A 12625-nucleotide genomic window follows, 5' to 3' on the forward strand; every position below is an offset into this window, starting at 1 on the left:
TGGCAATTGTATCTGGGAAATAACAGAAGTCAAAAGAGCTAGGAAGGAAAAAATATCAGTAGAAAGAACCTATTCAGTACCATCACAGGGGATATTGATAACAACCTTTGATGTTATATATCAACGTTATCATTGTCAAAGTTCAAAGGACAAGAAAAAGTGTAATTTAACCTAAAAGCAATAATCTTATCAGTAAAAATGTCTTCTTCATTGCTTGATATTTCAGAGGAAAGTGCAATGTTGACCACAGTTCAAAAATGACTTTCGGAAAAGTGAATCACATACGCGATTCATCCATCAAACTGTCATGACCCACCTGGACCTCCTAGACCGATAATCACCCCTTTTAACCACAAATTGAAGTGGAAAGGGGAAAGCATACCTTTTGTCCGACCCTCGACACTTTTCGTGGCATCTTTCTAAAATGTGTCTGCCGCTTGTAGTAAGAAACTAAGAGAGAGGGGAAACGCCAGGAGGGTTAATTATAGAAATAATAGTATTTAAATTTACACAAATTTTGTTCAATATTTCAGTTTTTTTTTTTTATTTATTTATTTATTTATTTATTTTTTTAAATAACATTTCGTTCTTATATATTGTATATCATGTTTGAAAACAGAAGCAGTTTACGATTTTACTTTAAAAAAATTAAGCATAAATGGCAGGGGAATGAAATTAGACAGTCATTCAGATAAGTTCTGTTCCATAGTAAAGATGAATCAAGATTTAGCTAAGTTCTACCGAAATCCCGAAGTTCCAAGTAGCTTCGGTGGTCCGGAAGCTTTACACCGTGCTTTAAAAGGAAAATATAGTAGAAAAGATATAAAAAAATGGTTAACTCAAAAAGATTCTTATACACTTCACAAGCCGGTTAAGCATAAATTCAAAAAAAATCGTGTATTTGTAAACGATATTGATAAACAATTTCAGGCAGATTTGGCTGATATGCAATCCTTATCAGGGTTTAATAAAGGCTACAAGTACTTATTAACCTGTATTGACATATTCTCAAAATTTGCGTGGGCAATACCCTTAAAAGATAAGTCTGGAAAAAATGTTAAGTCTGCACTAGAATCTATTTTTAAAAAAAGAAAGCCTAAAGTTTTACAAACAGATGCTGGCACAGAATTTACAAATAAAATAGTTCAGAATTATTTAAAAAATATGAATGTCAAATATTTTTCGACGAATAATGAAACTAAAGCCAGTATAGTTGAGAGGTTTAATCGTACGCTAAAAACAAAAATGTGGAAATACTTCACAGAATTTAATACTAAGAATTACATTGATGTTATAGATAAATTAATATATAGCTATAATCATTCCTATCATCGATCGATTAAAATGGAACCTGCTTCCGTAAATAAACAAAATATGAAACAGGTATTACGTAATTTGTATGGTACTCCAACAAACGAGGAATCTAAAATACCCAAACTTAAAATTGGTGATCTTGTACGCATAAGTAAGAAAAAACTTCACTTTGAAAAGGGATATGAACAAAATTGGAGTATAGAACTTTTTAAAATTTATGAAATCATGCAAAGAATTCCAGTTGTTTATAAATTGAAAGATTTGGGGGGTGAGGAGATAAAAGGTACTTTCTACGAAGCAGAACTGCAAAAAGTAAAAGATTCAGGCTTCTATCCTGTCGAAAAAGTGATTCAAATAAGAAAAAGACGAGGAGTAACTGAATATTTTGTTAAATTTATGGGTTATCCCGAAAAATTTAATGCTTGGGTAACTGATATTCAAAAAGTATAAATAGTAGAACTTGTTTATTACAGATTCATTTTCAAAAATGTCTTTCTACGTAACATTGCCTTCTGATAGTTCCATGCAATTCTTTCCTGAAAACAAATTATCTCATTTTAAGGCTCAATTACCTGCTCCAGTTGATTTAAATGGACAATGGGAAGTAGGACTGTCTGAAATAATCTATCCTCATTCATGGTATAATGTTAATGAAACTAATAATTATTTTCTATATAAAATTAGTAATGGCAATATCACATCGACTGTTAAGAAAACAATTGACGTGGGTTGTTATGAATCAATGTTCGATATTGTATCAGCTATACAACTCACTTTACCAAAAAATCCTAGTCGGTTTACATTACATTATAATAAAGCTACGAAACGAGTAAAAATTAAAGCAGTGGAGGGTAGCAGTCTTCATTTAGAGAAGTTAGGTGAATTGCTAGGATTTCAACGTGATACAATCATAACGGGTAACATGAAAAGTGAATTTGCTGCAGATGCATTGTCTAACTTTTCCGTTTTTTACGTTTACTCAGATTTAATTTCACCACAAATTGTAGGCGATATACAAGCCCCTTTATTACGAATCGTTCGGATCAAAGGAGAAGACGGGGAAACGATTAGTCAGTATTACGATAGACCACAATACTTACCGTTAATGAGACATTCATTCCAAACTATTCAAGTTGAGCTGAGACTCAATTCAGGTGATTTTGTTCCCTTTGAAAGAGGTAAAGTGATTATAGTACTACATTTTCGTCTTAGGCAAATACTATAAATAGTATATCACAATTATTGTATCCTCATTTAATGATATAACCATCAAGATGAATGCACCATATGTTTGCTGCACTAAAAAGTTTGAAGACCATTATGCGAGTCAAATTGGCTCGGGATTAGTCTATTATAAAGGGGCTAATTTCCAAAAGGGTTATGGAATCGGAGGGATATTTCGTCGATTATTTAGAGCGGCATTACCTTTTTTAGTAAAAGGAGGTAAAACTGTTGCAAAAGAAGCATTAATAACAGGCAGTCGTGTCGCGTCGGACGTATTGTCAGGAGAAAATTTTAAAGAAGCACTAAAAACTAGAAGTAAAGAAAGCGGAAAGAATTTAACACAAAAAGCCCTCGATAAAGTACAGTCAATGGTAGGGAAAGGAGGATATAAAAGAAAGCGTAAGAAAAAGAAAACAATCATTTCCTCCAAAGCACGTAAAGTGAGTGGACGCGATATATTCGACCCGTAATAATGACATTTCTATTGAAAAATTCCCCCGAATGCGTGAAGTCGGAATTGGAACTTTTTAATTTACCCGGAACTCAAACAGTTATTCAAGATGGGCAGTGGATACAATTTCATCCACTTTCTAATGTTTTCGACAACGCACCTGTGGAGTTTCTCATTTCTGGAAGTGGAGAAGACTAAATAGATCTCAGTCAAACACAACTATATGTGAAAGCGAAAATAGTTAAAACTGACAATTCAGCTATCACTAAAGATGATACTATAGGACCTGTGAATTTATTTCTTCATTCTTTATTTTCTCAAGTAGATGTATCCTTAAATGATCGCGTGGTTTCTAATTCAAATAATACCTACCCTTATCGAGCGTATATTGAGACGCTCTTAAACCATGGATATGATAGCAAAACTTCTCAATTAACAGCTGAATTATTTTACAAAGATAATGAAGATGGACTCAAGAAAAGAACTGAATTTTTTAAAGAAAGTGCCACAGTAGAAATGATTGGATGTATTCATTCAGATTTATTTTATCAAGATCGTCTCTTACTTAATTTAGTGGATTTGAAAATAAAATTAATACGAAGCAAGCCTGAATTTTGTTTACAAGGATCTGAAGGTTTTAAAGTTGTATTAGATCATGTTTCCTTATTCATTCGAAAAGTTCGTGTTAACCCCGGAGTTATTCTTGGTCATGCTAAAGCACTAGAGAAAACAAGTGCAAAATATCCTATTAATAGAGTTCTTTGCAAAGTGTATTCGATTCCTAAAGGAAGCATGTCTTTCATTCAAGATAACATATTTTCAGGACAAATGCCAAAAAAAATTATTGTAGGATGTGTAGAAAATGACGCTTTTCATGGAACATTTGCAAAATCTCCCTACGAATTTAAACATTTTAATTTAAATTTTATCGGAGTGTATGTAGACGGACAACCCGTACCACACAATCCTTTGGAACTTGATTTTTCTCAAAATCAATACATACGTGCCTATCAAACTCTATTTGTTGGAACAGATCGAATGGGTCAAGACAGAGGAATATTTATTTCCAGAGAAGAATATAAGAACTCTAATACATTATACGGATTTAATCTTTCACCGGATTTATGTTCAGGAGAACATTTAAATTTAATAAAGCACAGTAATTTACGATTAGAACTAAAGTTCAACAAACCATTAGAACACACAGTATGTGTCATAATTTTCGCTGAGTTTGAAAACTTAATTGAAGTAAACAAATCAAGAAATATTTTGTACGATTTCGGAAACTAAAGAATGGATGGATTACAACTATTTCATATTTTATCTAAAGAAAAGATAACGTCCCCTTATTTTCGAGGGATCTATTCTATAGACACCCTGCCGGTTTTACAAGAAAATTCCTGTGCAATAATGAACACTGACGAATCCTCACAGCCCGGAACTCACTGGCTTGGTATATTTATCAATAAGAAAAAAGAGTTAGAATTATATGACTCGTATGGTAGACCACCCAGCTTTTACGGCATGAATACATCTCACTACTCAACTGTACAATGGAATTCTAAAATATTTCAATCACCTACTTCAAATGTGTGTGGTCAATATTGTATTTATTTTCTACTGAAACGCTGTCAAGGTTATTCTATGTTTCATATTTTAAATCAATTGTATGTTAATGATTTTCGAGTGTATCAATTTGTAAAGAAAAGATACGGTGTAAGATTTGTGTTTAGAAAATAAAATAAAAAATTATAAAATTTAAAAATTGTGTATGTTTTTGTATTGTTTAATTTTTATTTCTTTACTTTAGAAAAAAGTCTAACATTTTTATTTGTATTAAAATTATTATTATCAAATTATAATTTTTTTGAAAAAACTATTTTCGAAAAATTTATATTTAAAAATAATTTTGAAAATGATTACTTAAGAAGTTATATTCAAGAAAAAGAATATTTTGATTAAAATTTTTCATATACAAAGAAAAAAAAAATTCGATAGGATATTATACCTAAGAAAAAGTTTCTCGAAAAGATTTTGATTAAACCAAAATCTATAATTATTATTATTATTATTTCTTTTTCTTAAATATTTTCATATTTTACTTAAGATTTTTTTTTCTTCTAAATATAAAATTTTTATCTGAAAAGAAAACTTTGAAGATAATGACAAAGACAAAAAGTTTAACTCAATAAATATTTATTTTTTTAAAGTTTCAACCAGGCATTTCTGCGAGCATACATTACAGGTTTCTTAACAATTTTATTTTTACTATACAATTTTTTATTTACATCAAAATGTGCTGGTAATTGAGCATCATTTAATGTTTTCAAAAATACATTTCTCCCCACTGGAGCTGATTTTCTATTTCGTAAAAAGTCATTTATAAGATTTACTATATTACTTCCAGGAACAGCTTTATCTTCATGAATAATCTCCCCTTTATTGTTCCATAGGAGAGATTCATTATTTTTTAAAAATTGGTACATATCTTTAGCTTTTTCTTGAAATCGAGCTGGAACTACAGTTAGAATTTTATCCTCCAAGTCTTCTGTTTCTTTTTTGATATTTGAAGAGTCCTCTTCTGCAGACGCATCTGCAGGATTCTCTACATTTGTAATATCCTGTTGTTCCGTTTGAGGTTCTGATTTATCGGGTTTCATAATTGAAAAATTAGTGTATTTCTGTAACACTTGCGAATACAGAGCTGCTTTATCATGATCAGCTAAATATTTGTTCTGTAGAATATTTTTCATTTGTTGATCCAACTCTGATAAGTGTTCTTGAATTTGGACCCTATCTTCTGGAACTAGCACGAATTTTTTACTGTGCTCCATGAATTAAAGAACTAATAACTGATATAGCAGCAGGTAATAAAATAGATAAAAATCCTTCTCCCTTTTGAATGAGAATTTTCTTTTTCCTATATAAGGGTGTTTTTTTGTTTGAAAGTTTTCGCAAATTTTCTTTAAACGGAGATAAACGACTTTTTTGAGTTTTTGTTAGGGGTATATTTCCACACAACACATTTAAGACACATTCACACAAAGTTTTTATCTCACTTTTTGAACACTTTTTCAGAAGATACTTAGAATTTTTGGTTTTAGAAATTAATTTTAAGAGCTGTAAAGTTTGTTGAGTACACACTGACATCTTGTAATCAAATGACTGATGCAGTTACTATTCGAGTGTATTTATCGTTACTCCAAAAATCTTGCGAAAGCTTTCACTTTAGTGAGTGCGCATTTTTTAAAATTAGGAGTGTGATAAGGACAAGAGTCTGAATTTGCAACTAATTTATCAATTTTTGGGCAGCCAATATCTTCTAAATTTTCACATTTTCTCCCGATTAAAAATTCCAAAAATTTTTTTTTCTCTAATCCTTTAACATAAATATGTGTGAACATATTTGATAAAAAGTTCAAAACTGTGCGTAGTTGATAATATGGCAGTTCTCCCTCATTCCATTCTATTAAATGTATATGATTTGTTACCCATTTATATTGAAATTTCTGATGACGAGTAAGTTCTTCGAAAGAACATGGCGGAAGAAAATGAAAGTTACCGATGATGGAATTACTATTTACCGCCTGAAAGGCAAGTTCTTTTATGATATAGTTTCCTGAAAATTGTTGAAATCCCTCGAAATCTATAACGACGGCGGACATGTTGCTTCTTAAGAATCATTTACTTAAATGAAGTTAGCGGGGTTGATATACGTAAAAAGTATCTCCCGGGAACATGCCAGTACGCACGCGCATAGATTCATCAGTTTCCGATTTTAAATCTATAAGTAAATATCCATATGGTTTCGACGTAGCATCTGCAAAACATTCTTGAAAAAACTTTATTTTTCGGGGAAATAACTGGCGGCCTAAATGAGCAATTTGCGATTGGTCTCTTCGATTCTTGAATAATACAAGATAATGAGCATTTAGGGATATTTCTCTTATTTCCTTCCCTTTGTGAAAAATGTTCTGCACCACAAAGATTATGCTTAAATTTCTGTGATGGGAAAATTTAGTAAATAATTTTGTTAATTGGGGATCATTTCCTAACTCACTCATTAGATCATCTATGATAATCAATGCATCTGAATATTGATTCAAATTTAATGGTAGACCATCATGGAAGGTAACATTTCGAATTTCATCATATAATTTTTGATAAATACCATAACACCAAACTATTTCTTTCGGGAAGGGTTTAATCATTTTATTTTCTATTAGTTTTTTAATATAATGTGTTTTGCCGCTTCCTGATGGACCTGAGACGATCATCGAAAACGAGTGGACTAATTTAAGAGTGTCCATGACTATACTAAAGTTTATCGATTATGGTAAAGCTATTTATACGAGAATATTGCAACAATAAATGTCAAAATAAATATTCTCAATAAATTTTCAATATAACTCAATATTATTTTCAATGGTAATAAATTAAAATATTTCTTTCATTATTTACTTATATATTTTGACTTATCTAAAAAATAAAACTCATTGTTAGTTTCATACGTCTTTGTTCAATAATAACCATCATTCTTTACCGCGTTAACTACCTCTAAAGAGAGAAACACGCTTTTACAAGATAAAATTGATTGTGTGTGGTAAGGGTGTGTATGATGATTCACCACCCAGTTAAACTCAGCGTGATTTCACATGATAGTATCCATATACCTGTGTGTCACTTGCAAACTCATGTTTAACGAGATAAAAATGTTGTTGCTTGACGAATATATCACGATCTATCTTGTTCTGTACGCTTTGACTATGTTATCAGTTCAATACTAACACACAGTAGTTTACTTGTTAGACCAGGTGAGAGGAGATAATTACACATTTTTAACTGACAGTAGGGGTGAGCTAGATATGATTCAGGTTTAAAGAATAGAAAATCTATATTTTGCTTAAGATTCTTAGAGTGGGGGGGGGAGGAGTCTGACGTAGCTAGAAAAATGACGTCGCGAGAAAATGACCTATCTGAATTACACTTTGAATATCTGTACTGCGCATGATCCTTAAAATTTTGTAGATAACTTTTCATTCTACAACTATGCATTTCACGATAGCTTGATTTTCATTTCATGAAAGTACGATGTCGGTTTGCGAAATTTGTGGAAAATGTTTTTCCATTAAGTCTGCTTTGAAAAGACACATTTTAGAAGTTCACGAGAAGAAACATGTGCACTCATGTATGGATTGTAATAAAAAATTCGTGCGGAAAAGTGATTTAAAGCGACATGCGGACACTGTCCATTCTTCGGAAAAAATTTCCTGTGAAGTTTGCAAAACTACATTTGCTCGAAGAGACAATCTTCTACACCACGTAAACAATGGAAACTGCAAAAGAAAAATGGATAGAAAGAGAAAGAGGGAAGATGGTGATCTATCTTCAAAGAAAAAGCTTCCTTCTGAAATGAAAACTTCTGAACCTTCGACTTCAGCAGCCGCTCCTTCTGATTTAGGATCATCGTCTCCTCCTGTAAGCAGGATTACTACAAAAAATGTTAACCAACCCTCAACATCTTCAGCTGTTTCTGTAAATTTAGAGTCATCTTCTCGTTCTGAAATGTCCATACTTATGCCGAAAACAACATTGTTTACAAAAGAAAGTAAGAGTGCCTTCGAAAAAGCATATAAGACATTTGATCTATTAAACGATGATAGAGCTCTAGGCATTAAAGAGTTTCTAGTTTTAAAGAAGGAAGAAAGTGTAAACATATTTAGTCACGAGCTTCAAAAATACAAGGCATTAAAAGTCAGCAAGTGGCTTCATTGCATCTACTTTAAAGACACCGAAACAGGGAGAAAAATAAAAAATGTTGAATTTAAGACTTCAAACAATGAAGTTTTTGTGTCAACAGACTTGGATTGCCTTTATGATCATATGTCTGAAAAAATCATAAAGGAAAGCGAAGATTTTGAGGAAAAAGACTCAGGCTGGAGTCTTGATGAGATACTGAGACTCGAAGTAAGAACTAACAAATATTCCCCTTTTAGAGGCTCGTCATCGTTTGTTGAGTTACCGAAGAAAATTGTCGATACCAATGCTGTTGTGAACGTCAAAAATAATGACTCTCAGTGCTTTAAATGGTCTGTTTTATCTGCGATTTTTCCTGCTGCTAATAACATCAATAAAACATCGAGTTATGTCACCCATCAAAATAGTTTGAATTTCCATGGTGTCACTTATCCAACCCCCTTAAGTGACATTAAAAAATTTTCTAAATTGAACAATATAACTATCAATATATATTCCTACGGAGAAGACTTAAAAATATTCCCCTTGTTAATTTCTAATGACGTATTGGAACGACACATCGATCTCTTATTTGTCCCCATCAAAGAACATTTGGGACATTATTGTTGGATAAAAAATTTTTCTCGTTTAGTTTCAAGTCAAATGTCCAACCATCAACACAGGACACATGTTTGTAAAAGATGTCTGACAGGCTTTCAATCAGCGAGTAAACTTCTTCAACATAGTAGGATATGTAACGAGAAAAGTCCAGCAAGAGTAGTAATGCCGACTGAAGAAGGTAAGTTTTTAAAGTTTCAAAACTTTCAACATGCTTTAAAAGTCCCCTTTGTAGTCTATGCAGACTTTGAGTGTTTAACTTTAAAAATACATAATTGTTCTCCTAATCCTAAATCATCTTTTACAAATCCTTATCAAAAACATGTTCCAGTTAGTTTTTCTTTTTATATTACTTGTGACGGAGAGTACTATCAGGATCCCATAATTTATCGAGGTAAAGACGCCCCTAAAGTTTTTATTGAGACCCTTAAAAATGAAGCACAAAAAATAGAACAAATTTATAACAATCCTAAACCCTTAAAACCTTTAAATGCAGATGAACAAAGACGATTCGATTGTGTCGATAAATGTTACGTTTGCAATCAGACATTTTCACTTACAAATGTTAAAGTTCGAGACTATAATCATGTGAAGCAAAAGTTCAATGGAGCGTGCTGCAATCGATGCAACTTATCAATGAAAACTCCAAAGTTTTTACCGGTGTTTTTTCATAACCTCTCAGGATACGATGCTCATATTTTTATAAAAGAATTGAGCTATGATAATAAAGAAATTTTTCTCATTCCCAACACCGAAGAAAAATATATTTCGTTTTCGAAAAAGATCTCTAATAAATTTGAAATTCGATTTTTGGACTCTTTTAAATTCATGTCCACAAGTCTAGATAAACTTATAGCAAATTTAAATAAAGATCAATTTAAACACATGTTTCAAAATTTCCCCTCTAACAAAATCGAGTTACTATTAAGAAAAGGTGTATTCCCGTATGACTATTTCGATGATATTGAAAAATGTAATGAAAAGAATTTACCATCTAGATCAAAATTTTATAATGAACTAAACGAACAGGAAGTAAGTGAGAATGATTACGAGCACGCTATAAATGTGTTTCAAACATTTGAACTTAAAACTTTTGGTGATTATGTTGATATTTATGTCAAAACAGATGTTATATTATTGGCAGATGTTTTTGAGACTTTTAGAGATATCTGCTTGAAAACATACAAATTGGATCCTTGTTGGTATCACACATCCCCCGCCTTATCGTGGGATGCCATGTTGTACCACACACGAGTGTCAATTGAATTATTAACCGATTACGACATGTTGCTATTTATTGAGAAAGGTGTGCGTGGCGGTATCAGTCAGTGTTCAAATCGATATTCAAAAGCCAACAATAAATATATGCCTGATTTTAATCCTGACGACGAGTCCAAATTTTTAATGTATCTCGACGCAAATAATTTGTACGGGTATGCAATGAGTCGTTATTTACCTTTAAAAAATTTTACTTGGTGTGATGCCGATTTTAGTGAGGAAGATATTAAACAAATGTTAGATGAATCAGACACAGGATACATATTAGAAGTCGATCTTGACTATCCATCTGCATTGCACGACGTTCACTCAGATTTCCCCCTAGCACCCGAAAACAAACCTCCACCCTCTTGTAAAGAGTCTCGACTTTTAACAACTTTAGAATCGAAAAAAAGATATATTATTCATTATTCCAATTTAAAACTTTATCTGAAGTTAGGGTTAGTCTTGAAAAAAATACACCGCGTTTTAAAGTTTTCCCAATCACCTTGGCTTAAAAGTTATATAGACTTTAATACTAAATTAAGAACTGAAGCCGTAAACGATTTTCAAAAAGATTATTACAAATTAATGAACAACAGTATTTTTGGAAAAACTATGGAGAACGTAAGAAAGAGAGTAGATATTCGATTATGCACTTCACAAGAACAATCTAGGAAACTAGTAGCAAAATCAAATTTTGATCGTCGCACGATATTCACAGAAAATTTAATGGCGGTTCATTTAAAGAAAACTAGTGTTAAATTCCTTAAACCAATACATGTTGGAATGGCTATATTAGAACTTTCGAAAGTTTTAATGTATTCATTCCATTATGAACACATGAAACATTTGTACGGTTCTAATGTCAGACTTATGTACACAGATACCGATTCCTTTATTTATGAAGTGAAAACAGACGATTTTTACAGAGATATGAAAAATGATATCCATCTCTATGACACCTCGGATTATGATAAAAATAATGTTTATGGATTACCCCTTGTAAACAAAAAAATTATAGGAAAAATGAAGGATGAAAACAGAGGTAAAATAATGAGGGAGTATGTGGGTATAAAAGCGAAGATGTACGCTTATAAAACAGAAGATAAAACAGAGAAAAGAAACAAATGAATTAAAAAAGAAACTCTAAAAAATAAAATAACATTTGAAGACTACAAAGAATGTTTATTTAGTAAAAAGCAAAAGCATGTTGAAATGAATCTCATACGATCGAAATTTCACGAAATACAGTCGATAAAAATGAATAAACTTGCTTTATCATTTAATGATCAAAAAAGGCACATAAACTCTGATGGTATTACTACTCTTGCGCACGGACATTATTCTTTAGTCACTAATGATGTTAATGAATGTTGATTATGCCAAATGTCAATTTTTGTATTCATTTTAAAAATAATATTTAAATATGTATTTTGAATAAAAAATGAATATATTTGCCTTATTTGTGATGATATTTATGTTTATATTTTTATTTTTTACCCTAATTATCTACAAATTTAAAATTGGCTAAAACCATTGTCATCTGAAATAAATAAAGAAAAAATATTTAATTATTTAAAAGAAAAAAAAATCTTTAAAATTTTTCACAATTGAAATGTCTGAAACCGCTTGTAAAGTTGAAACTTATTGCATTATTAAGTTTTATTAAAATCATTAAATGTATTTCTATCATATCATTTTTATCTAATATCTAATATCATTTAATAATATCATTAAATATAATTTTTAAACATTTTCTATTTCCAAATATATATAAACAAGTTATTATTTTAAATACAAGATGTCGCCACGATTAACATTTGTAAATTAGTAGATATTTTAATTACTAGATGGAGCCATGAGTATCTCCGCCTGCACCGCCTGTTTATTTTGAAAACCGAAATAAGATTTTATTCATAACCGTCTGCGAATTTACACGTCAAACTTTAACATGTGCATGGTCAAAGCCGTTGCCACCCAGAGAAAATTATAATCGCATCAATACGGGTAGAAATAGTCATT

At 31.2% G+C, this 12625-nt stretch overlaps 2 protein-coding genes across 2 annotated transcripts; both read left to right on the forward strand.

Moving 5' to 3' along the window:
• Window positions 1-1245: 1245 nt before the first annotated feature.
• LOC147803422 (uncharacterized) lies at window positions 1246-1764 on the forward strand. Its single transcript, XM_087151304.1, has one exon. It carries the CDS (start codon window positions 1246-1248, stop codon window positions 1762-1764), a length of 519 nt encoding a protein of 172 aa, XP_087007430.1.
• A 5847-nt stretch (window positions 1765-7611) lies between these two features.
• LOC147803423 (uncharacterized) lies at window positions 7612-11986 on the forward strand. Its single transcript, XM_087151092.1, has one exon. It carries the CDS (start codon window positions 8081-8083, stop codon window positions 11732-11734), a length of 3654 nt encoding a protein of 1217 aa, XP_087007218.1. The 5' UTR covers window positions 7612-8080; the 3' UTR covers window positions 11735-11986.
• Window positions 11987-12625: the final 639 nt, after the last annotated feature.

The sequence above is a fragment of the Parasteatoda tepidariorum genome, chromosome 9, assembly GCF_982258835.1.
Source record: "Parasteatoda tepidariorum strain Cologne lab strain chromosome 9, Ptep-v5.0, whole genome shotgun sequence".
Taxonomy (NCBI): Eukaryota; Metazoa; Arthropoda; class Arachnida; order Araneae; family Theridiidae; genus Parasteatoda; species Parasteatoda tepidariorum.